Source organism: Eschrichtius robustus, chromosome X, assembly GCF_028021215.1.
Source record: "Eschrichtius robustus isolate mEscRob2 chromosome X, mEscRob2.pri, whole genome shotgun sequence".
Taxonomy (NCBI): Eukaryota; Metazoa; Chordata; class Mammalia; order Artiodactyla; family Eschrichtiidae; genus Eschrichtius; species Eschrichtius robustus.
The window spans coordinates 13,135,905-13,163,359 of record NC_090845.1 but is presented as its reverse complement, the minus strand read 5'-3'; the positions used below and the strand labels follow the sequence as shown (position 1 = coordinate 13,163,359).

The 27,455-nt window shown below is 41.4% G+C and overlaps 1 protein-coding gene across 4 annotated transcripts in view; it reads left to right on the top strand.

The window, feature by feature from the left end:
- Positions 1-27,455, top strand: part of PIR (pirin) — a 102,747-nt gene that overhangs the window by 12,605 nt on the left and 62,687 nt on the right. For all 4 annotated transcript variants that reach the window (XM_068533139.1, XM_068533136.1, XM_068533137.1 and 1 more), the window contains exon 3: positions 6,240-6,332. In XM_068533139.1, the coding sequence (XP_068389240.1) occupies positions 6,240-6,332 (93 nt within the window). The remainder of the gene's footprint in view (positions 1-6,239; positions 6,333-27,455) is intronic.

Sequence of the window (27,455 nt, the reverse complement as noted above, 5' to 3'; positions counted from 1 at the left end):
TATAATCCCATTATCACAGTTAAAATTATAAGAGTTTCTTAATATCAAACCACCTTGGTCCTAGTTGATGCAGGACCTGTAGATGGCGCTCTCCATTAGCAGTGTCTCTAGGCCTTGAGTCAAGGTAGAGGAGCATAGAGTCACAGGTCAGGTCCACTCAAGGCCATATTTAGACCTCAGTCTGGACTACGTGTTGGCAGTTTCCTTCTACCTTCTCATCGTTACCCTCAGGCTCCAGTCTAGAGGCTGAGTTAGGCCCAGGGGGTAGTCTGAGGTGTTGGAGTCTACCTTTGAGGGGCCCCTGCCTTTTTCTGCTGCCATATTATCTTGACGTAGCCTGGCCTTTTGTCAGGTGTTGGGAGGGTCGGGGGGGGGTCCTCTCCTGAGACAATCATTTAAAAGAAGAAAAAATAATTTAAAAAACAGGCATTATTGCCCTTATATCAGTTAGATTAGGCTCAGTTGTGTATAACAGAAAGCATCCTTCCAAACCAGTGGTTTATGTATGTAAGGATTTGTGTTTCTCTTTTGAAAATCCAAAAGTAGGTGGTCCAGGGTGGGCCTGGAAGCTCCACACTTAGCAGAGACCCATGCTCATTCTATCTTAGTTCATCCTTCTTACTGCATTCCTACTGTATCACGTTATGGTCCAAGACGCTGTCGGAGCAATAGCAACCATTTGCCCTTGGGTGCAGAAAGGAGGAAGAGGGGAAAGGCAAAACGATATACGCCAGCCGTCTGTCTCCTTTTATAAGAGATTTCCCTAAAAGTCCCACCCAGCAACTTCTACGTTCCTCGCATTAGCCAGATTCGGTCATATGACCACACCTACCTACAAGGGAAGCTAGGGACCTAGCACAAGTACCGCTTGGGATGTTGGTGGAGTACCTTCTGTGTGCACAGAATTATTCTAGATTCAGTGGAGCATCACAGAAAAGCATAACGTTGGCCCTGTCCACGAGGAACTGATATTCCTGGCAGTTACTTCCAGTGCTTTCTGATGTCAATAAAATGCCAGGCTGCTGGAGCTTTGTTAAAGGAACGCCACAGGCCGGAGGGGTGGTGGCCACAGGTTTCAACTGGCCTTCTCAAGAGATCAAAAGAAATAGCTTGGAAGCTGCCAACTGAAAGTGGCAGCTAAAGGATTTGGAACTGTTTGAGGGAAAGGAAATTCTCATATCGTTCAAAAACTTTGAAAGATCATCAGTTTAATGAGTTGGGGCCCAAGTCAAGACATTTAAAAAAATCAGAGTTCTTATATATCTCAGAGCTTGTCTTGCAGATAAGAGGTGTCTCTGTAAGATGTTCTTGGATACATGCTGAATGTTTAGAGAATGTGAGGAACTTTGATGAGGGCTAATACCTAGCCTGCAGATAACACTTTAGGACAATAGTCTGATGCAGATACTCTTGCTTATCGGAGGAAGAGTGTCTCTTACACACGTGCCCCATCCTTTAGCCGGATAAACAGTTCATTCCTCTGACTTTCACCGCATCCAGCCCCCTGGCTTCTGCAGGCTTCTTGTGCTGCCTTTCTTTTTGTGTGTGTCCATAAGTCAAGGACTGGTGACAGAAAGATTGGATATGCGACCCAGATATCACAAATGGGACTTGCCAAACGATGAATACCTACTGGTCTCTAAGTGGCAGATGGTGATGAGGGTAGTACTGGAAAGGGGGAACCTCTTCTTTTCATGATTTAGTTAACAGCAGGACATATTTGCTCATAGGAAACTGATCCCAAGAAGCAATACACATCTCTTGATCTCATCTTCACCCACATTTTAATACCATAGAACCACAATAATGTAGAAGTAAAAAGCCATCTTGAGGCTCGAGACCCTTTGTTTGGCAAGTAGTTGTGTCTCAGAGATTTATGGAACTGGTACAATGTGACAGGTACCACCCATCTATGTAGAACCTGCCCTGCTTCAGGCACTGGACCAGGTGTCCTCCATTCATTGTTTCCAGGCCTTCATGCTGTGTATGATCCTGTGAGAAGAAGCAGTGTATAATAAGGTATGAGAATTCTCAGCCTCTCCTCCTCCCAACCCCAGTTCCATTCCTGGGCTTTCACTGAGCTGAAATGGAATTATGAGAGACAGGATGAGACCGAGAGGATCTGAGATCTGATTTTCACTGGGAAGGGCAGAGAATTACTGGTGGGAGAGAGAAGAGTAAATTCAGAAGATGAGGGGGAGAAGGAGAAAAGGGAAGAGCTGTCTCCAGATGGTTGGAGGAGATCTGAAGGGTTAGAGTGAGAGATGATGGAAATATTGCAGACATTTATTGGAGAGGAGGAGGGCTGATGTGAAACAAATCTTTAAGTCGAAGCCCCTTTTGGCATTTTTGAGAGAATTCAATAGATATTTGAATTGTTTTCCAGTTACTTTTAAATATTGGACTGGATGGAACACTGGGCTAAGATGGGTTACAAAGTGGCCCAGCTTTATATGGCTTACAGCCCATACTTTAAAGTGAAGAAATTGAGGCTTGATTAGGCTAAAAAACTTGTAGTAACTTGTTGAATTTGTGTGCGTGTGTGTGTATGTGCTATATGCGTTATATGTATGTATATACATAATGTGTGTGCAAGTGTGTATGCATATTTTTTCCACAGAAAGTGAAAATAAGAGAGTCGAGACAAGAGACAGAGAGGGTCTGGTACCTTCATTTCTAGCAATAGGACAGAGTAGATACCCTGAAACAAAGAAGCAAACAAACAAATAAATAACCTAAAAATTAATTAGCTGAGCTGACAGGAAGTTAGAGCAATTCTTAGAGTCTAAAAACAATGAGAACGAAAGAAAAAATAGGAAATCTGAATAGTTTCATAGTCAGTAGGGTAATTGAATCAGTATTTTGAAAGTTTATTACAAAGCAACAGGTCCAGATTTTACAGACAAATTTTACCAAATGTTTAAGGTACAGATAATTCCACTAATACACAAACTCTCCAAGAGACGAAGCTCCAGGGAGTCCTCAAATCACGTTATGAAGTCACGTTACCTTGCTATCAAGACCAGGCAAGGACAGCAAATGAAGGGGTAATTACATCTCATTTAGAAACTTTTGCAGGACTCATAAGCAAAATATTAACCAACCAAATACAGCAATGTATAAAAAGGTATTATGTCATGACCAAGTTTGGATTGTCTGAAGAAAGCAAGTTTGGTTTAATGTTAGAAAATCTATTTATATAACTTACCAACACTAAGAGATTAAAGGAGAAAAAATATATAATGTCTCAATCAGGGCAGAAAGCGCATTCACTGGAATTCAGCATCCATTTATGCTAAAGAAAAGATCAGTAAACTCGAAATAAAAGGGAAATTCCTTAACCTTATGACAGGAATCTACAGAAAACCCACATTAAACAACCTGCTTACCAGTGAAACTTTAAAAAGCAATCTGTGTAACATTAGGGACTAGGCAAGGTTGCCTATTACCATCTATTCTACTCAGCATCCTTGTAGAGGGGCCAGCTTGCAAGAAGACAGAAAAAGAAATAGAAAGTATAAGGGTTGAAAATGAAGGGGGGAAAACAGTTATTTGCCGATGGCTGTTGGTTGGAATATTACTCCCAAATATTCACTCCCTCCCTGTAATAGATTATACACTCCCACCCACTTTTGGGTGCGTTACCCATGAGTCCCACAGGGCGGGTTTAAGTGCCCTCCTGTCTGCCTTTGGGCTTGACCACGTCACGTGCTTTGACCAATGGGACATGTAACTGGGATTGTGCACCATTGGCTCCTGCCCTTGGCTATGAGAACAGCACGTCCTAGAGAGTGGCCACTGTTTCATCTTGGGACCCAGAATGAGAAGACATGTAGAGGCCAGCCTGGCCCAGCAAAACCCAGAGAAACGGCAGCCTGCCTCAGCTTTAATCTAATGCAAGCAAAAAATACTTTGTGAACTATTGGCCAAAAGCTTATTGATAAATATATTGGTGATATGAATGTCTGCAAAGAAAACCCAAAAGAAGCTACAGATGAATTATTAAAATTAAGAAGAGCTTAGCAGTGTTCAAAATCGCCTTTCTATTCACGTTTCTTTTTTTTTTTAACATTTTTTGGCTGCACCGGCGTGGCTTGCAGGGTCTTAGTTCCCCGACCAGGGATTGAACCCGTGCCCCCTGCAGTGAAAGCACGGAGTCTTAACGACTGACCGCCAGGGAAGTCCTTCTATTCACATTTTTAATCCCCAGCAGCAAACTGTTCAAAAACATTAGTTAAAAATGCTATTTACATTCCTGTAGCTTTGTAATATAGTTTGAAGTCAGGGAGCGTGACGCCTCCAGCTTGGTTCTATTCAGGGTCTTGTGTGGTTCTGTACACACTTTAGGATTGTTTGTTCTATTTCTATGAAGAATGTTATTGGTTATTTTAATAGGGATTGTGTTGAATGCTTTGGGTAATATGAGCATTTTAACAATGTTAATTCTTCCAGGAAGAAGCACAGAATGAGCACAGAATGTATTTCCTTTTATTTGTGTCATCTGCACTTTCTTTCATCAATGTCTTATAGTTTTTAGTGTACAGGTCTTTCACCTCCTTGGATAATTTATTCCTAGGAATTTTATTCTTTTTGATGCAATTGTAAATGGGATTGTTTTTTTAATTTCTCTTTCTAATAGTTTGTTGTTAGTACATAGAAACTCAACAGATTATGGTAGTGCATATTTGAAAGTTGCCAAGAGGGTACCTTTTTATAGTGACAGATGGTAGTTAGACTTAGTGTGGTGATCATTTTGCAGTATTTACAAATATCAGATCATTACCTTCTACATCTGAAACTAATATTATATGTCAATTATATCTCAATGAAAATACTATTTACAATGCTATAGAAGTATGTTAGTTAGAAAAAAATGTTTAATATATGCAAAATCTGTATGGAGAAAGTTATAAATCCTATTGAAAGACATTTTCAAAGACCTGAATAAATGGAGATAACCATGTTTATGAGTAGGAAAACTCAATATTATATAAATGTCATTTCTTCCCAAATTGATCCATAGATTCAAGGCAAGTCCAATCAAAAGTCCAACATTTTTGTTTGTACATGTTTTTAAGTTTTCTAAAATTTGTGTAGACTAACAGATGGCCAAGAATAACCAAGATGAACATAAAGATATGCTGATGACAGCCAGATCTGTTTCTACGTCTAATTTGGGCTCAAGATTTATCTTCAGTTGCCATTTAGCTTTTGCACAATGTACTGGACACTGAATATTCATAGTTCTATTTATATAAATATTTATATACATATCTCAAACTCAACATGACCTAGAATGAAGTCACCATGGCTACTTCAAGGCTGCTTCTTCTGTTATGTTTCTTGTGCTTCTGGATGGCCCAACCGTCCTCCCAGGCCCCATAGCTAGAAATTTGGGAGGGATCTAATGCTCTTCCTTTTTCCCATTCTCCATCACTACTGCCATTGCCTTAGTCCTGGCCTTTGTCCTTGCCTGGACTGTTGAAATCACCTTCTGAATATTCTTTGCCTCACGTCTCATCCTTTTCCAGACCATCTTCCACATGTATGCTAGGGTGGTCTTTCTAGATTTGATCGTGTCAACCTGATGAAAACCCATCACCTTCAGGATAAAACCCAAACTCCTCTAAGATTTGGCCTGTATCCTCAGCCCATCTCTCATCATAATTCCATGTGCATCTTTTGCTTCAGTAGAGTAGTTTCCTCGCAGTTTTTCAAGTTTGCCAAGCTGCTTCTCTGCTCTTTCATTTAGAATATTCTTCCTTCTCCCACTTCTTGATTAACTTCTACATGTACTTCAAGACCCAGCTCAAGTGACACCTCCCTGGTAGAACCTTCCCTGATCCCACCCTACGCTCCTATGTGTTGTCTTTCTCCAGAGCATTTATCATCACAGCACAGTAACTGATGTTCTAGTCTGTTCCCCTGTGATGAATCTGTTTATATATAGACTGTATTTTAATTGTGCTTGACTATTTAGATCTTAGACAATCATGAATTGTTTGTCCACTTCTCATAAAATGTCAGCTGTTTAACTTAGTGAATCCGTGTGTGTGTGTGTGTTTGTGTGTGTGTGTGTGTGTGTGAGGAGTTCTTTCCTGAAAGCAACTAGCATTGCAAAAAGTTGCTCATTAGCCAAATCATTTTTAATTAGGTTTGCTAGATCTCTTCTTGAATGTAGCCCCGAGTAGCGTGGCTTAAAAGGCACATCTAATCTGCTGGATTTTTTTTTTTTTCAGTTAAAACATCTGGATCCGTTTTTATTGTTTGATGAATTTAAAGGCGGTAGACCAGGTGGATTTCCTGATCACCCGCACCGAGGTTTTGAAACAGTAAGTAAAAGAATTTGACCGCAAAATTGTGTATTTTAAAATTTACCTCTGTTCTTAAAATTAGTAATCACTTCTAATGGAAAATTCAAATTTAAGAGCAATGAATAATAGGCAAAAATTAATTTATAAGTTCCTGGCTATAGACTGGTTGTTAACAGAATTGTAATATCTATTTTACATGAAATATATTCAAATTTAAATATTTACTGTTTTTAATCTTCTTTGAATTCATTTGAATTTGTGCCACTGGATATATTCCTGTCTGAGCAGTTAAAAAAGGCAAGAATTGGCTTCTTAAAATATTTATATAATTAAAATAATTTATTGGAGGTAGGAGAAACAATTTAAGATGTGATTAAAATACTTTTATATAAAAACCTGCTTCTCTTCAAGAATTTTCAGAAATGTTTAGTCTCATGTAGTATAATATTTTAAACCCCAAGATACAATCCAAGAACACTATTAGTATTTAACTCAGTTCTAAGGAATTATAGAATCAAGGGGCCGAAACAGAATGTGGCCTAAAAATTAGAATTTTAAGGCCAGATATATACATTTACAAATTTAACTGTAAAGTTTATACAGATTCTGCTAAACACTTATTTTCAGTTTTAGTTCAATGAGAAAATAAGAATGTGTAATATAATATTGGGGCCCTTTCAAAGATTCCCATTCTCCACACACACAGATACTGTGGGGAAGATGCAGGGACAGTTCCCAACAAAGTTCAGTCACCTGCTCCCTGAGGAAAACCTGTATTCTAAGGGAACAGACTAGGGCTTAGTGTGTTTGTCAAGTCCATTACTGAATGAGTAAATATTTATTGATGTCTGGCGACATGAAGCATGGTGTCAGGTGATCTTCTGTATGTTGGGATGTGTGTGTTTGTGTGTTGGGGAAACTGGGCAGAGGCAGAGGAAGGGAGGCTAATGAAGAATGAGGCATGACCCCTGCTTGCCTCCAGTATGGGGTTTAGTTAAGGATGTAAAAGATGTGGACAAGTAAAGAGTTAACCTCTGCAGTGTGAAAATAGAATAAGCCTAGAAGCTTCTGGAAGCAGTTTGAAGGATTAAGGTCGTTGGACCGGTTTCCATTTGTCACTTAGCCATTTGCCTTCCGGTTCTCTTCTCTGTGACCACTTCGGGGCCACTGTGCCTTGCTTTACAGCAGTAATGGAAGGCATGCCTTTCACCTCGCCTACACTCATGCTGAGTTCTGACTCGGCTTCTGGAACAGGTCTCCCTACTATGCTCTTCTGCTTCTGTTATCAGGACATTCTCACCACTCCATCCCACAGCTCCAGCTACCATTTTACTAATCCTTCAAGATCTTTTCAGATATTACTGTCTCCATCATGTTTTCCAGACAGTCCCGAGAGGATACCCTTTCTCCTTCATTTGGCCCCCGTAGCATTAGATTTTTCCACTCATACATGTTAGATCTTTATGGTGGCCTTGATCATATTCTGTTTTGTATTAAAATGAGGAATTGCCTCAACCTCCCCCTCCCACACCCAAGAGGACTGTAAGTTTCTTCAGCTCAGATCATCCCGCCTGTCTCCATGTTCTCCTGGTGGAGATTCTCAGTCACTCCTGGCTGAATTTAATTGAATAATAAAAAGAGATGGCTTCTGCTGAAGATGACAAATATATTAAATAAAATGAATGATGAAACACATTGCTTTCCTTTCCATTATTGAAAGAAAATTTAATTTCCTTTCTTTTTTTTTTTTTTTGCCACACCACGCTGCATGCGGGATCTTAGTTCCCTGACCAGGGATCAAACCCGCTCCAGGGAAGTCCCTAATTTCCTTTCTAAGTTACAATTTATAAATTGTACAGTGCTCAATGTTAAACTACTCTGGGAAGGGGTCCAGCTGTAGAATATCGATTTTTGGCTCTTTACTTTTGAGTAAGCATTTTCCTGAAAAGTGTAATTGTAACTATAGCCAATCCTCATCATCTGTAGATTCTATATTCGTGAATTCACCTCCTCACTAAATGTATTTGTAACTGTGGTGCTTGCGCCGTCATTGGCGGGCGTGCGCAGAGCAGCCCAATGTGCACATGCTCTCAGCTGAGGGTGATCAAGACGATGCTCTGCCTTCTTGTTTCAGCTCTCATACTGCAAACAAGTGTCCTTCTTGAGGTCTATTTAGTGCCACATTTTTGTGCTTTTTGTTGGTGATCTCGCTGTTTTAAATGCCTCCCCCACCCCAGGCATAGTGCTGAAGTGCTGTCCAGTGTTCCTAAGGGCAAGAAGGCTGTGAGGGGCCTTATGGAGAAAATACGTGTGTTAGAGACGCTTCCTTCAGGCCTGAGTTACACTGCTGCTGGCCGTGAGTTCAGTGTTAATGAATCAGCGATATATAGTCAGTAAGGTGTCTTTAAACAGAAGCACACATAACAGGAGGTTACGTATTGATTCTTGGTTGTGACTTGAGGCTCGCAGGAACGTAACCCTGTATTTCCTCAGGAGCAGAGGTTCAGTGTTGGCTCATTCAGTGATCATGGCAACTTTATAGAACATCACTACTGTAAATAACTAGAATCGACTGTACCAGTTTCCCCCAGGAGTGTAGGTAAGGTAAGGACTCAGCTGTCTCTTACTGCGAACTTTAATAGTCTGCAGTTCAAAACCAGGTCCACTTCTAGGCTCTCCTCACCTCCTCCCTGGAGCATTCTCTACAGGCTTGTTGTAAATTTTGAAAATGCTAATTAGTATAAAGAACAGAGTTAGAATCACCTGTTATCTTACCATCCAGAAATAGGCATTGCTATTGTTTTGGCGTATTTTCTTCCAGTGCTTTTTTTTCTGGTATGCTGTATATGTTTTGTGTCTTTTTTTTTCCCCTAACATTGCACTGTTAACATTTTCCCAATATTTAAAAAAAGACTAATCTTTGATGGCTTCATTAAGCATCTGCCATGAAATTGTACCAGTTGACATTACCAGAGCAATGTATGAGGGTACTTGTTTTCCTACAGCATCACCAACACAATATATTTACCCAACTTTTCTTTACCTTTGCCATTTTTTTAAAAATTTTTTTAAATTTTATTTATTTATGGCTGTGTTGGGTCTTCATTTCTGTGCGAGGGCTTTCCCAGTTGCGGCAAGCGGGGGCCACTCTTCATCGCGGTGCGCGGGCCTCTCACTATCGCAGCCTCTCTGGTTGCGGAGCACAGGCTCCAGACGTGCAGGCTCAGTAATTGTGGCTCACGGGCCCAGTTGCTCCGCGGCACGTGGGATCTTCCCAGACCAGGGCTCGAACTCGTGTCCCCTGCATTGGCAGGCGGATTCTCAACCACTGCGCCACCAGTGAAGCCCTATCTTTGCCATTTTGACAAGTGAAAAATAATGCTTCATCAGTTTTAATTTGAATTTTTCTTATCTGAGCAAGGTTGGTTATCTTTTCATTCATTTTTGGCTGCATTGGGTCTTCGTTGCTGCGCGTGGGCTTTCTCTAGTTGTGGTGAGCGGGGGCTACTCTTCATTGCGGTGCATGGGCTTCTCATTGCAGTGGCTTCTCTTGTTGTGGAGCACAGGCTCTAGGCATGCGAGCTTCTGTAGTTGTGGCCTGTGGGCTCAGTAGTTGTGGCTCACGGGCTCTAGAGCGCAGGCTCAGTAGTTGTGGCGCACGGGCTTAGTTGCTCCATGGCCTGTGGGATCTTCCCGGACCAGGGCTTGAACCCGTGTTCCCTGCATTGGCAGGCGGATTCTTAACAACTGTGCCACCAGGGAAGCCCTTCTTTTCATTTTTAAACATCTTTTTACCATACATGTTTATATTCTTGGCCTATTTTGTTCTGTTGGGTTGGTGGTATTATTCTTATTGCTTTATAAATGCTCTTTGCATATTAAGGAAATCAGGCCCTTTTCAGTGATAGGAGTTGAAATAGTGTTAACAAGGATTTGCCTTGTTTTGCACGCCCCCAAAGGTAGACCTTTAGATACAAAGCATAGGTACAACCCGATAGAAGGAAGACCTTTTTAACAATTCCTTATGCAAAGATGGAATAGGTCCCCTGGATCAGTGGTTTTCTTATGCCTGGAGAAATACAAGCATGCACTGCATGTTAACATAATGGGTATGTTATCAAGATCAATGGTCCTCAAAATAGGTTTTGTGCGAGATGAGTCAGTGCTGTGCTGAAATAAAATATTAGAGCTCATGTTTATATTTTTAAAGAAAACTGAAATTATGCTGGACTAACACATGAATATAAAATAGAACTAAATATATGTTGTTTAGTCCCTGCTCACATTTTTTTAAACTAATACTGATACATGATCAAAGAAATGTGGAGAATATTTTCCTGCAAAATTATTATTACCTCAGGTGTGATCCGTGAACCAGCAGTGGTATCACCTGGAATCTCAGGTGCCAGCCAACTCAACCTAGGAATCACTTATCTAGATGACCCTCCAAACCAGAAATATTATTATTTTTTTAATTGAAGTATAGTTGATTTACAATGTTGTGTTAATTTCTGCTGTACAGCAAAGTGATTCAGTTTTATATATATATACTTTTTCATATTCTCTTCCATTATGGTTTATCACAGGATATGGAATATAGTCCCTGTGCTATACAATAGGACCTTGTTGTTTATCCATCCTATATATACTAGTTTGCATCTGCTAACCCCAAACTCCCAATCCATCCCTCTCCCACCTCCCCTCCCTCTTGGCAGCCACAAGTCTGTTCTCTATGTCTCTGAGTCTGTTTCTGTTTCATAGATAAGTTCATTTGTGTCATATTTTAGATTCCACATATAAGTGAGATCATATGGTATTCATCTTTCCCTTCCTGACTTACTTCACTTAGTATGATAATCTCTAGGTCCATCCATGTTACTGCAAATGGCATTATTTCATTCTTTTTTATGGCTGAGTAGTATTCCGTTGTATATATGTACCACATCTTCTTTATCCAAGAAATATTATAACTCTATGAGCTAAGAACAAGAACCTGATTTTACTGAGTTAATGGCTAATCATTTTCTAAAACTTAACTCTTCGGTTTAGATAGCGAAATACATTCTGTTAAAAACTTGCATAAAAGTTGAGGAAGAAGGAAGGCCCTGGAGGAGGCACAGCTGGTGGTCCCAAGACAAAGGGGAAAATGCACGCAGAATTTCCTGCCTGTAGTTTGGACTCCGGGAAGCATTGTTTTGAAAGGCCAAGTGGTAAAGGGTGGAATGATTTTGCAGTTACCTATTTCTGGTCAGGCCTGATATCTTGATTTGTTTAGGGCAACTCTATATGCTCAGAACAAAGAACCATGTGAAAAAATGCGCAACACTCTTCCTTTTTAATCCACACCCTGCCCCAATTTAGTTTTGCCTGAAAGAGAAGTGCTTCAATTTCACACACTGTTGATGAACCCTTCACCTACCATTTTGTACCTTTCAAAATCATCCTTTAAATTATAGCCTCAGGACTTTCCAGGTTTTAGCACTGAAAGGCCCGTGTTCCTAGGAACCCCTCTGTCCTGGGGAAACCAACCTGGTTGATCATTCCTGCTTCAATTGAAGAATGGTTAGGAGTAACCGTCCTGCCTGCTTCTCAGGAATGTTTTAGGATGGTCTGGTCCATTCTGTCCTTAGTTGGGCTTAGAAATGTTTTATCAAGTTTTTCACCACAAGCGTCAGCAGGTTCTTTGATTTTGTTCAGGAGAACAAACCCGCTCTGTTTCCAAGGGTGTGCCCATCAGAAAAGCCAGACTAATGTTTACTGGTTGGCAGCCAGCAGCGTTTGCATGCAACCTCTGAACAATACCTCTAGAGGAAGGGTAGGGTTCTGTTGATTCACACCTAAAACTTACAACTGGACCCAAACCTCCCGTCTCCCACGCGGCCTGTTTTTTCTAATTTGCATTGCACTTTCAAACCCAAACTATACCATCGTTGAATCAAAGCTGGGGAAAAAAAAAGCTTGATTGAATTCAAAATCCATTCTGGAGGGACTTCCCTGGTGGCGCAGTGGTTAAGAATCCGCCTGCCAATGCAGGGGACACGGGTTTGAGCCCTGGTCCGGGAAGATCCCACAGGCCGTGGAGCAACTAAGCCTGTGCGCCACAACTACTGAGCCTGCGCGCTAGAGCCTGTGCGCCACAACTACTGAACCCACGTGCCACAACTACTGAAGCCTGCGCGCTTAGAGCCCGTGCTCCACAACAAGAGAAGCCACCGCAATGAGAAGCCCATGCACCGCAATGAAGAGTAGCCCCCGCTCGCCACAACTAGAGAAAGCCTGTGCAAAGCAAAGAAGACCCAACACAGCCAAAAATGAATAAGTAAATAAATTTAATTGTAAAAACATAACGTTTAAAAAGATCTATTCTGGAAAGAAAAAAAAAAAGACTCTAGGAAAACTAGGAAAGAAGGATATTTTCTGAACATCAGAAAGACTATTGTTCACGGAACATCCTCTCTCATCTCTGACATGGAGGTATTGACATGTTCCTGTCACTGTGAGAAAAAGATGAGAATGTCTACCTGCACCATCACGATTGAATATGGTTCTGGAAGCTTTGACGCTATTAATAAGAGAGCTATTGGAAAGGAGGAGGACAAATTATTTATTTGTAGGTAATATGCTAATAAAAGGAAACCCCACCGTGGCTGCGTCCAGCTTTGGGTGGTGATGTGATTGGAGGACGATGGAGGGCACAGGACTTGTTCTAAAGTTACGGTTACACTGCAGCATGTGGATTTTAGCGTATACATTTATTTGGCGTGGATTGGGGGTGACACTAACAGATTATAGGAAGGAAGCTAAAGCCACCCTCACCCCCAGGACACCCCTCGGCACCACCATGCTAAGAACATCAACCAAAACCTCTTACTAAATGGCTGGATAGAAAATAACTATGCAAAAATCACCCACTTTCCTGCCCAAAGGCAATAGCCAGATATAAAGGGGGGGGGGCAGTCCCATTCATAATAGCAATAAGACCCCTTATAATTCCAGGGCAAAAAGTTTTTCTCCTTTAATCCAATTATCCTACTTCTAGGAATCTAATAATTTCCTGAAAAAAACAAAAACAACATAAGAACAGAGGCTTGTTATACAAATGTTTCTTCCAGTGCAATATTAAAAAGTCAAAAAAAGAAAAAAAGTAACAGAGTAAGTATCCAAAATAAAAAGGAAATGATTATATATGTGGAGATTGTATGTAAGGAAATTTTTGTATGTCTGGAAGGTGGAATATTATGCAACATTATTTATAAAAGCAGATATTATAAATAACTTAAATTTTCATGAATCATGGTCTGTTTAAATCGAGGTTTCTCACCCGTGGCGCTATTGACATTTTGGGTGGATCATTCTTTGCTGCAGGGGTCTGTGCATTGTAGGATGTTCAGCTGCATCCCGTCCCCTCCTCACCGGCTGCCGATAGCACCCCGTTACCTCCAGTGGCGACAAGAAAAAGTGTCTCCAGGTATTATTGCCAGTTGTCCGCTTTGGGCAGGGAGGCCACCACATTGCCCCCAGTTGAGAACTATGGTTCACATACATGTGTGCATATAATGACATACTACCCAGCTGGTAGAAGAATGTCACAGCTTCATAGGTCCTGATAAAGAATAATCTCCATGATAGTTGGAAAGTGACAGAGGCAAGGTACAAAATTGTTATGGCATAATGTGGGATTTGTATAAAGAGCAAAGACTGTACCTTTGTTCCTTCCCAAAAATGGTTTATTATTTATTGTGGGGAAGGTGGACTATCTGAATGAATGATGACTTCCACAGATTACATTGATGCAAAGAAAACAAAATTACAGAATTCATGTAACAATACCGAAAGAAGATGGTGCTTAGAGAGAAAACATATAACAACAGATAAAAATATATATTCACAAAGCTTTTTTGAAAATTTAGTGGTTTTTAGTATATTCATAAGATTGTGCAAGTATCACCACTGAGTCCAGACATTTTCATCACCCCCCAAAAGAAAGCCATCACCCATTAGCAGTTAATCCGCATTACCACGTCCCCCAACCGCTGACAACCTCTGAAACTTTGTGTTTCTATGGATTTGCCTATTCCGGACACTTCATATAAAAGGAATCATACAGTATGTGGTCTTTTGTGACTGGCTTCTTTCACTTAGCATAATGTTTTCAAGCTTCATCCATGTTGTAGCATGTGTCAGAACCTTATTCCCTTTTATGGCTAATAGCCATTGTATGGCTGTGTCACATTTTGTTTATCCAGTCACCTCTTGATGGACGTTCGGGTTGTTTCCACTCATACTTTGATTCTTGGGAATGCCTAGATTCTCTCTCAAAGGACACCCAAGAAGCTGATAATGTACCTTCCAGGGAAGGTTACTGGGTGATGAGGGAGAGTGGGAAAGAGTTAATTTTCACTCTAACCCTCTTTTTCTCTTTGTACCATTAGAATTTGGACCACGTGTATTGGTTATTTAAAATATATTTTCAAAATTCCCTCTTCACACGCCATATTTGAAGATAAACAGCGCTCTCACGGTCGAGGAAGGTCCTGGCACTCACTTTTTCTCCAGGAACTCTTGCTGAGGCCTTCATCTTGGGTCTGCCTTCTCCACATAAAATCGACCTCGTTTGTGTTCTGTTCCAGTCAACCAGACAAGTTAATAACATATGCCAGAGTGGAAGGGGGGTGGGGTATGATCTAGGGGCAGCTTCCTCTAGGAAACATTTGTGCACCATTAAGGGTGCCAACGAAATTTAAAAGTGCTTCAAATTAAAAAACATAACTTTCTCCTCCTCAACGTGTTCCCTGTCCGAAAGGAAATTTAAATTGTGTGTGTGTGCGCATGCGGATGCGTGTGCATGAGTTTACAGGTGGGGGCAGAGGACTTCCAGTTTGTAAGAAAGTTAGAAAATGATTAAGGAGGAACAAGAGAGGTCCAGCTGGTGAAGTTTCGCATTCTGAGGGAGAAGCTAGCACTTCTAACAAGTCTGGGAGGGTTTCAGGGAAGAGTTGGCCATTTAGTAAAACCTTAAGGAGTAAGTTAGATATGACTGACTGAACAGCAGAGGAAAAAGTAGAGGACATAGTACGGGGATAAACTAGAAACGGGGAGTAGTTTAGTTGGACATAAAAACTGGATGTGTAGGGTGGGGTGGGATCTAAAGCTGTAGGTTGGGCCATCATTGGGGAAGGCCTTCAAAGCCAAGCTCTATCTCTAGTTATGAATGAATGACCAATATTTATATCCTAAAACTCCCAAGTTAATGCAGTCTTTTTGAAATTAGAACCATCTTTAGTCTAAAAGTCTGGCTTTTAGACTGTGTCAGTGGTTCTCAACTGGGGGTGATTTTGTCTGCACGGGGTCTTGTGGCAATGTCCGGAGACCATGCTGATTATACCAACTGGAGGGTGCTACTGCCATCTAGTGGGTAGAGGCTAGGAATGCCGCTGAATACCCTGCAGTGCCCAGGACAGCTCCCAGCATAGGTCATTTGAGGGAAAGAAGCAGTTCAATGGAAATATCCTTTGAAAGTAGTCGAAATATATTCCCAACCAATTTCTCCCTCTGCCCCACTCGCCCACCCGATTCCAATCACAAACAGAAACCATTCGTGTCTGAGAGACTACATTCCCAGAGTTCTTAAGTAGACAAATTGGAGGGGGATGTAATAAAGACTATATACTAGTCATTAAACATTCTTTAATGTTACCAAATATAAAGTAATGCTTCCTAAGTGAGACTAAAAATAAGTCTAAAATAAATTAACATAGATCATTACATGACAAAAAGCTTCTTCCAAATGTTCAGCACTATTAGCAAAGCTTCTTCAGAGTTACCCGTCAATACACTCTTTTTCAAATGAAATGCCTGAACATACAGGAGTAAATGCAAAGGAAATTTGCCACACGGTAATATTAGCTACCTAATATTAACATATTAGCTACCTAATATGTTTAGGTAAAATACCTAAAATACCTAATGTTTTATGAGAAGCTTCACATGCTTTGTCTACTTTAGCTCTAAACCTCACAGCAACCCTGAAAAGCAGGAATTGTTAGCACACATGCCCACCCCCCATTTTACAGATGAGGAAACAAAGGCCAGAGAAGTGGTGACTTGTCAAGCTCAACGGCCCGTACAAGGCAGGTGGGCCCCTCTGATCCCAGGCCCACACCGGTCCACTCTTCCATGCTCCCACTCCTGGAACAAAGTTCCCATTCTGTACATCTGATAGTGTTTCAATACATAGACACGTTCATAGCATTTGAAGTGAGGTTGCACAGGTGGCACAGATCCTCAAACTGTGAACACCTCATACTCCTTCTGTTACTTAGTGTGGGACCCACTGCTCTCATGGTTCAGGGACCTGGATTTTCCTGCCCATAAGTGCAAAGTAATGCTCTCACTTCTCCTCAGAACTTCCGGTATAATGAGGAAATGGATTGGGTTGGTTGACTGCCGGGATATTTAAGGACCAATCATTTAACTTCTTGTAGCCACAAGGAGACCATTCATGATTAGGAATAACATGATAATTAACAAAATGGTGCTTTAGTTGCTTATGACCTTTTATTACAACCTAAAGATTCTTTTCCTTCTTCTCTATACCGTTTTGCCCCACCCACCCCAGCTTTTCCCCAATATTTCAGTCCTTTACGGACCAGCTGGGGGGCTGCCTTCTCCATGAGTTACTCCCCCATTCCTCTAGATTCATCCTCATCAGGATTAATCTTTCTTCTGTGTCCAGTGGGACTAATTGTACTTCTCTGCAACATTCGCTTCTCTTAGCTACATGTTTTAGTAGTGTCCTCCCTGCTGGAGTTACCAGTAGCTCCCTGAAGGTGGGGAAGGGATAATCATTGTGTTCCCCTTGGGTGCTTTCTAACTTCCCGTTTATGAGTTTGTGATGACATTTTCTCTTGTGCAGGCTGAAATGAAATAAAAAGAAAAAGAGATTAAAAAATATTCAAAAATTAAAGGATTATTTAAAAAGACAAAAGAAAGACAAAAATTGGCATCCCTATATCACACCCCCTTATTATAAAATGTTTTATTGCTTCTTGAAGTCCAAAATCCCGAGAACTGTGGCCCAATAACATCAAGTGCAATGAACACATTCACTGAAACATTCAGAAATTAGATCCTTACAATGAATTGAATCAGGAATAATAAGAAATCACCCACCAAAAGGTGTCAGCTGCTTAATTAAGTTAAATATTATTATAATGAAATTTGAACAAAATATTAAAACAAGAGGGAAATCGACATGATTCCCTTAACTCTGTCTCTGTAAGAGCCCTGTGAGCCCCAAGCCTGCCTAGGACCATGTATGCGGAGGAGCGTTTCAGGCCCTTCTTTCTTGGGTGTCAGCCTTGACAGCTTTTAACTAGAGGAAAACTCACTTCTACACCACAACACAGCCCCTCCCTTGATGAATAGAGGGCAACCTGCCCCATGGACACGTGGTCTTTGAGCAGAGACAACGCGCTCGGGCTGGAAGACATACTTAGTCATCGGTGGATCTTTTAGCCAGACAGCTCCCTGGTTTGGCGAGAACTGATTTTAGAAAAACAGTGAGCACGCATCATAAGGATCAGCAGAGGGCACTCTTAAGCAACAGTGCTTCGAACTACCCACTTTCCCGCTGGGTACAGACATAGTGCTTTTGTATGTGGGAAATTGGGGTAATTCTAGAAGCTGGCACACCATTCCCTAGAAGCCCCTTCAGTATAACATGGGAAATGAAACAATGGACGTGAACGCTTTGACCACAGTTTTACAAGATGTAAGTGGTATCAGTTAAGAGGCTGGCCTGACGACATGGGGAGCCAGGGGTAGTTTGTCTGAAGAGATTCCCCCAAAGGGTTGAATCCTGAGTGGAGTTTGAAGAGGAAGGGCATGTCTGAATCGGGGGTTCTAGAAGCAGCTGGAAGATTCTCAGGAAGTTTGCAGTTCAGCCTGAGTAGATTTGGGAATGTGATCATCATAGAACCTCGATGTGCATGTCTGAAATTTTATTCAGGATGAAAGGAAAATTAGTAAATTTGGGAGACTTTTGTGAGGGGAGCAACAGAAAAATAGAAAAGGAAGATTGCTTTCAAGTCACTTGTTCATTGCTCTGTAGTTAGATGTTGTTGGGTAGAACTTGTCAACGTCCACACCAGAGAAGGATCCCATGATCCCCTCATCGCGGGATCATGGGGCTGCCTGTCCATCAGCCTCTTCTCCACTTCACCTGGGAATCCCAAGGCCTGTTTTCAGCTTTGTGTACAATAGCAAGGACCCTTTCTTTGCCAGAGGTGCCAGGTTGCCTAAAGCCCTCGCAGTTGGCAGCCCTGGCTCCTCTTGCAGCTCCCATCAGCTGTCTCCTCCAAGGCAGGCGCGGTGCTCACAGCACCTGTGTTACTGCCAAGATGGCGCCAGCATTTGTGGGACACTGTGCGAGAGTGAAAATAGTTTTATTCTCAGAGACAGAAAATGTTAAGTACTTTCTCTGCTACTATTAATGGTGTAAACTTAATCACACTAAGCCACCATGTTTTCATCAGTATCGTGTAGGTGATAATATATTCCCAGGATCATATGCTTTTTAAGTGCTGAAATGCTATGCAAATACAAGATGCTGCCCTTCCTTCCTTCCTTCCTTCCTTCCTTCCTTCCTTCCTTCCATCCATCCATCCATCCATCCATCCATCCATCCATCCATCCTTCTTCAGTGTCAGCTATATGTTCTAGCCTTCAGGGAGGTTGCATTTTCTTAGGGAAGACAGACAATAAATGAATAACCAAATAATTATATAATATAGTGCCCTTCATGAAAAAGCTAGGAAGAAGAAACAGAGTAGGAGGATTGAGAATAGATTGACCAATTAGATGACCTGGTTGGGGGTGGCCTCTCTTAGGCAGTGACATTTTTTTTTTTTTGATGTGGATCATTTTTAAAGTCTTTATTGAATTTGTTACAGTATTGCTTCTGTTTTATGTTTTGGTTTTTCGGCCGTGAGGCATGTGGGATCTTAGCTCCCTGACCAGGGATCGAATCCGCACCCCCTGCATTGGAAGGCTAAGTCTTAACCGCTGGACCGCCAGGGAAGTCCCTAGGCAGTGATATTTGAGCAGAGGCCTGAACGAAGTGAGGACGCAAACCATGAGAATATCGGGGGAAATCATTCCAGGAAGCTCCAGTGAGGACCAGAGGGAGGACCCATGAACAGGATCTCTGCTCGAGGAATGTGGCAAACGTATGTGTGCTGATTCTAGAACTTACTGAACACTTGTTATGTGCTTTGCACACATCACCTGGGTTAGCCCTCACCATGCTCGGTGAGTTCATTGCCTAGGTCCCTGTTGTAAGTGAAGAAACTGAGCCTCCGAGAAGTTAAGGACTTCACCCCACATCTCACACCTGGTAAATAAGTGGCAAAGCCCAGGTTCCCACCCAGGCTCCAGTGCCCGAGTGGCTCCCGAGGCAGGGCTTCGCCAGCAGGGGGCGTCTCCGGGGGTTGTGGCAGAGCGTTAAAAGTTCGGGTTTGCCCCTTGGCTGAATACCTAAACCATGTTGCTTCTCTTCTCCTCTTTTGTGCAAACCACCTTCTGGCACTTGTGAAGGTGTTTTTGTGGGGTCGTGATTGGATGAGCCAACTTGGGGGCAGGGTGTGAATTTCCAGGTTTCTCAGTGATTGCTCAAGAAATTAAGACATTTTTGTAAAATAAGTCGGGTCCTGAATTGTATGGATTCAAGCATGCTGTTTCTGTCCTTGAAGACCAGTTAGCCGCTTCGGTTACGCAAGATGTTCCTTGCCGGCCTCTCTCATCAGCCGTGACCTCAACCCGTGTTTTTGTTTTGTTTTTCTCTTTTTCCTACTCAGCTACCAATAGAGAAAAGGGCACCATTTTAGAGCAAATGGAAATTAAAAGAAAACAGAGTTTAATCTATAATATAATCTTTTTCTTTTAAAGAATGCGTTTTGCATCTGTAACAGGGAATGAGGTCATGACACTCTTCTTCCTAAATACCAACCAGAAACAACAAACTCTGTTTGGTGCTGTAATTCTTCAGGATTCATTTATAGCTCCTTGAAGTACACCTTCTCTAAACTTCATATTGCAGGTGATGCTTTACTTTCATTACTGTTGTGGGTTTGTGTCTTTCTCTTTCCAAATACAAACAAACACACAAACAAATAAGAACTGACAAGGAAGCACAAATATTTAGTAAAGACCCGTGGAAAGTTTAGGACCAGGAGGAGGAAGGATGCAGCAGGACCAGGAAGCACGTCAAGTCCGTTAAGAAAACACCTGTTTCAAATTACAGATTTCTTACTTAATTAGACACATGCAAGTCTCAAGTTTAAACATACTCCCAATCCCGTCAACCACCCACGGCAATTCTCCAGGTGTTTGCGATTATGTAATGTCCTAAAAAATCATCTGGATCATGTCAGTTCTCAAAGTACTGCCTGAGGTTTGTTTGGTTTTTTTTAATCCTCTGCAGACGTTAATTTATCCTTAAGGTCTCAGTGTAACATTTACAGCACTTAGCAAAAATAAATAAATAAATAAAAGATAGTAAATAAAATTTCCTCGGTTTCTGATTATTATTTCCCCAAAGGCTAAAAGCGTGTTTTTTGCTTTAAGTAGTAAAAGGTAGGCATTACGGACTCAGTAAAGCGTCGTTGGCCAGACTTCTGTAATTCAGATTTTATTTAGGATAGGGGAGATGCTGTTTACTTGTGTATTGCCAGAGAAAAGAGGACATCCACACTGCAAACGTAGGGGAAAAAGGGGGCAATAATGGTCTCCTCAGTCTTTTACAAACAGTGTTGGAACTGCTCCCTAAAATAAAATTTGCAAAAAAAAAAAAAAAACCCAAACAAACAAAAATATCTCTTTTGATATCCATGTAAATTTTCATCTTTAAATGACTCATGTTCCCGACAATTTACTTTTGAAAGTTTCCTGACATATTTTTAGATGATTAACAACTTGAAAGTCCCTAGGCTTGGATAATTGAAAGATCTTGGGGGAGGGAAAGACCATGATTTGAAAGACACTCCTTTGAGAAGCCAAAGGGGAGCTTCAGCCCAAACAGAAAGAAATTTGCCTTTATTATGCAGTTATTTTAATTAAAAGTACATGAATAACAGGAAAAGGAAAGCAATTCTAGACACTGCTCAGTGTAGTTTGGCTGGTTGTATGAAATTTGGAAGCTTTTAATTTGTCCTCTGAAATTCTTAAGCTTTGTATGGAGTCCTAAGTGCTTAATTCTTATTTTGGCATGAGTGCCCTCTATAAGAATTCCAGATCTTTCCCATCTAGCAGCATATTAAAGTCAGAGCCAGCTATGTGGTCCTCACAGGTAATAGGGAGTTATTCTGATTCTTAGTGTTTTGCCTTATGTCTTATTGCCTTCCTTCCAGCCCCAGTTTACCCACCCAGGGAACCAATATTCACCGGCATCTATGCACAATAAAGCATATCACTTACTTTCATTCACTGATTAGTGGCAACATCTTTTTATTTTCCCAAAATAAAAAAAGTTTCCATTGTAAAAAAGTAAACTACTCATTGCAGAAAACGTTGACCAGCAGAAAAGAAAGCAGATAATAAAACGTACTTGCATTTCCACCCTTTGGAGATGACCTTTGTTCACATTTTGACACGTGTCCATCCAGGCACTTACACGGGTACACAGCATGACTGGCTACAGTTTTATTTGCATCATTGCCTTTGACCCTTTAAATACAATTGCTGTTCTGTAGCCTGCTTTTTTGATTAAATAATATTTTGCTTTTCTGTGTCAGTGAGTAAAGATCTGTATCACTTTTTAACAGGTGCATAATAATATCCTCTTGTATGGCTGTACCATGATTTAGCTAAATGTACCCTATTAACCCATCGTCCAGATTGTTCCTGTCTTTTTGCCATCATAATAAACATTGCTGAGATAGATTTGTGCAGACATTTTGGATTCTTGTTGTCTCCTTAGATTTAAATCTTCTAAGTGTATTTTTAAAATCCTCAATCCATTTGGAACACGTTTCTGCATGTAGTGGGGGCTTACTCTCTTTTCTCTGAGAAATAAAATACTTCCTGCCATATCTGTAAACAAAGGATGTCACAATCCTCAGGGATTGCAGCCACCGCCGTGGTGAGCGGGTGAGCCCTGAGGGAACTCAGGAAGGGAAGAATACCTGCCATCTAGCAGCCTTCAGACTGCAGCCACTCCCCGCGGTGAGCCCTGAGGAAACTCAGGATGTGAAAACACAGGATCCTGGCCCCAGATAGCTGAGGTGCATATCAAAGGAAGGATTTCAGTGAGCCCAGACTCTTGCATCTTCCCATACATAAAAAAGCGCTAAATTCCTTAACTTGAGATATCTGGTTTTCTTTAATTAACAGTAATCTTTCGACGTTCAGACTACCTGCCCTTTGTTGCAAAACTCCTATATGTCCTGCCTCCCCCCTCGCCGCCTCGGAGCAGTTTCTCAGGTTTACTAGAGATGCTGCTTGACGGGCTTGAGGTCCTTAGTGTGCCCGCCGAATACAATATAGCTCTCAACTTTTAGGTTGTGAACATCTTTTAGTCATATCTCATATGGTCAGTCACTTGTTCCAATACCGTTTATTGGAAAAGGCATCCTTGCCCCACTGATTTGAAATTGCTGTCTTTATATGTTAATTTCCCCTACAAATGGATCTCCTTTGTTCCCGTGCCAATGTTGTACTGTTGCCATTACGATAGCAAGTTTCCAGGAGGGGGTTTTAGACTTAAAATCTGGTCAGGGTTCTCCAGAGAAACAGAACCAATTGGATATATAGGGATTGTGTAAGAGGAGATTTATTATAGGAATTGGCTCGTGTGATGAAGGAAGGTGGGGAAATGTCACAGTCTACCGTCTACCAGCTGGCGCACCAGGAAAGCTGGCGGTATAATTCAGACCGAGGCCCAGAATCCGAAGGCTAAGAACCAGGAGCTTTGATGTCTGAGGGCAGGAGAAGATTGTCGTCCCAGCTGAAGAAGAGAGAGCAACAGGCCATCCTTCCTCCAGCTTTTTGTTCTATTCGAGCCCTCAACAGATTGGATGGTGCCCACCCACAACTGGTGATGGTGGATCTTCTTTCCTCAGTCTGCTGACTCAAATGCTAATCTCATCCAGAAACACCGTCACAGACACACCCGGAAATAATGTTTTACCAGCTATCTGGGCATGCCTTAGCCTAGCCAAGTTGACACATGAAATTAACCACAATCTAGACCCTCCAGTGTCTGTAGCCATCTGCCTGTCACTTGCTGGGATAAAGGTTGCTACCAAGGCCATTCTGTACACAGTATACCTCAGTGACATCGTTCTGCAGGATGACACACGAAGAGTCCTCGTGTCGGCCAGCTTGATTTGCGCTGTAGTAAGTGCTCTACAAATACTTGGTTTCAAGATCCGGCACTCAATAAAATTTGCTCCAGAAGAGGTGGGTTGTTTATAAGGCTGCAGTATAAGATTTCAAGAGCATGACAGTACCAGGTCTTAAACTGCCCTGAGTTGGGAACGTGAAGAGGCAGAATAAACGATGGCCTGCTTTCCTGGCCTGAATTCCGAACCAGTTGAGATGAAAGAGTGAGGAAGATAGCAGACAAAAATAGATCTTTATTTCCAATAAAGCTGATACTGTCAAATGTGGCTTATATCTGCAGGCAGCTGGGCTTCTGAATACAGCACCTGAAACTGAGGCAGACTCTATTCAGACCTCACTGACTGTGCTGGAGCCCTGCAGGCCACTGCCATGGGGGCTGGCCCTTCTCACAGAGGCAAAGAGCGGAAGAGGACCCTGACCTTCTGTGGCAGGCTGATTCCCAAAGAGGAAGAGGAGAAACAGGGTTCAGCTATGTGAGCGCAGCTGCTTCTTTCAAGTCCACCAATGAGATCAAGCTGTTTCCTTCCCACTATGGAGGGGTGGGTGAGATACAGCAAGAGTTGAGGAGTGTTAATGGAGTACCCTCCATGGGGAGGGAGATATCACCAAGGGCAGCGGAGGTTTTCCCTAACGCTGTGTGGAAGGTCCTGCCCTGCTGATGGAGCAGGGGTCACATTGATATAGGAGACCGAGGTCATGGCTGAATCTAGTGTTAGTGCTATGCTTGGTTTTATTTTGTGGCCCCTTCTCGTCTCTCTCGTCTCTTATCTCTTGCCATTCGTGTTCTTTGGGTGAGTCATGATCTCTCTCACTTCTTGGTCTTCACATGTGCCTGAAACACACTCCTGGCCCACCTTCACTGCCATCTTTTTTTGTCTGGCTTACTCCCTTCCCTCCTTAGGACTCACTTCCTCCGAGAAGCTTTATCTGGCACCCGAGTGTGAGCTAAACCCTTCCTGTGCTCCTCACACGACCCTGTACTTACCCAGCAGTACCCTTACTCCATATTTTATTCCCAATTACTCTCTTCTGCATGAGAATATGAGCTTCATGAAGACAATTATTGATATTTTCTGTGTCGTTTCCATTGGAAGACCTCAATGACTATTTGTTCAATGAATTCATAAATCTTTATTATTTAAAAATTATTCTGTTGTAAGTTTTACATCTATGAATTGATAATCTTTTGGCTAGTTCCTAAATACACAAATGTATAGGAAAATGACCAGAAATCCATTGCCACTTATAGGTTATGAAACAACTTTTTGAATTTTCATATTAAAAAAGATTAGTTAGATCTACTTTTTATGCCTTAGGATACAGCAAAAACATAGACTGCAAAAACAATCTGGCCTAGACGTATATAATGCGTTCTTGTATGGAGGAGGAAATAATCTTATTTGTGTAAAACAGTAGTATCTGATATATATGCTGAAACCTTCATAGATATTTTCTCTTCTCTTACCTCTTGGGTATATTTTTTTTGTTTTTCTTTCCTGTTGAAATATAATATTTCTACTCTTTTTTTGTGGTTTTAGAGATTTGTGATTTGTTGCTTAAAAAGCATTATTTACTCTTTTTAAGTAGTGACTTAAATTGTTATATTTGGTGGAATGAGTCTTTGAGCAAAAATTAGATCTGGCTTACATAATTACAAGAGACGTTGGGATTTTAATTGCAGACTGCATTTTCTGGTTTGCTCGTTTAATAATGGTTAAAGAGAGTTTTGAAGTACAGTTCCCAAGGTTAAAACGGATAAACACATTACGCTTTAAAGAAAGCATTTGGATAGCTAGAATATGAAAACTTCATCCAATGATGCAAATGATCGGAGTTGTCACCCGTAAGCCTGAGGCGGGGAGCCACGCGTGGTTTGCCAGTAAACATGTTTTGCAGACACCTTTCAGAACTGTTGTGGCTGATTGGTATTTCTTGTTGGCATTACAGATGAATTTCATAAGTGTGTACAAAATGAGCAAAATGGAAAGTCGAATCTAAATAGAGTGGTACAGAGAGGACCCCAGCACCAATGTACAAATGGCGTTTTAAGCTTTCAGTGTTAAATCTTCATTTCAGATGTTACCATGTCCCTGGGGTAGTTTAAAATGCTAAGTAGTTGGGTGTCTTTTTCATTTTTGTTAGTTAGGATAATCACAATCGTTTTTAAAATGAGAATTTTAGAGCTGCTTGATTTTTCCGTTTAGTGAAATCATGAAATAAGAAGGGCTCGATTTTCTAGTGCTGTTTAGAATCGGTGGTATTTCATTCTGCCGAGAGGTACTGTGATTGCAGACGCTCCCAGGAAGGTTTTGCTCCCTGCACAGAATGCCTACCATAGATGGCTGCCGATACTCAGATTTATTTACCAAGATCAGTGTCGTCAAATAGAACTTTCTTTAAAGATGGAAATGCGTTATAATCTGCGCTGTCCACTGTGGTGGCCACTAGGCACATGGGGCTGTTGAACCTGCAAAATGTGACTAGTGCAGCTGAATTTTTTTTTTTTTTAAACATCTTTATTGAAGTATAATTGCTTTACAATGGTGCGTTAGTTTCTGCTTTACAGCAAAGTGAATCAGTTATACATATACATATGTTCCCATATCTCTTCCCTCTTGCATCTCCCTCCCTCCCACCCTCCCCATCCCACCCCTCCAGGTGGTCACAAAGCACCGAGTTGATCTCCCTGCGCTATGCGGCTGCCCCCCACCAGCTATCTATTTTACATTTGGTAGTGTATATATGTCCATGACACTCTCTCACCCTGTCACATCTCACCCCTCCCCCTCCCCATATCCCCAAGTCCACCCTCTAGTAGGTCTGTGTCTTTATTCCCGTCCTGCCACTAGGTTCTTCATGGCCTTTTTTTTTTTTTCCTTAGATTCCATATATATGTGCTAGCACACTGTATTTGTTTTTCTCTTTCTGACCTACTCCACTCTGTATGATAGACTCCAACTCCATCCACCTCATTACAAATACCTCCATTTCATTTCTTTTTATGGCTGAGTACTATTCCACTGTATATATGTGCCACATCCTCCTTATCCATTCATCCGATGGTGGACACTTAGGTTGCTTCCATGTCCCGGCTATTGCAAATAGAGCTGCAATGAACATTTTGGTACGTGACTCTTTTTGAATTATGGTTTTCTCAGGGTATATGCCCAGTAGTGGGATCGCTGGGTCGTACGGTAGTTCCATTTGTAGTTTTTTAAGGAACCTCCATACTGTTCTCCATAGTGGCTGCATCAATTTACATTCCCACCAACAGTGCAAGAGTGTTCCCTTTCCTCCACACCCTCTCCAGCATTTATTGTTTCTAGATTTTTTGATGATGGCCATTCTGACCTGTGTGAGATGATATTTCATTGTAGTTTTGATTTGCCTTTCTCTAATGATTAATGATGTTGAGCATTCTTTCATGTGTTTGTTGGCAATCTGTATCTCTTCTTTGGAGAAATGTCTATTTAGGTCTTCTGCCCATTTTTGGATTGGGTTGTTTGTTTTTTTGTTATTGAGCTGCATGAGCTGCCTGTAAATCCCGGAGATTAATCCCTTGTCAGTTGCCTCATTTGCAAATATTTTCTCCCATTCTGATGGTTGTCTTTTGGTTTTGTTTATGGTTTCCTTTGCTGTGCAAAAGCTTTTAAGTTTCATTAGGTCCCATTTGTCCATTTGTGTTTTTATTTCCATTTCTCTAGGAGCTGGGTCAAAAAGAATCTTGCTGTGATTTACGTC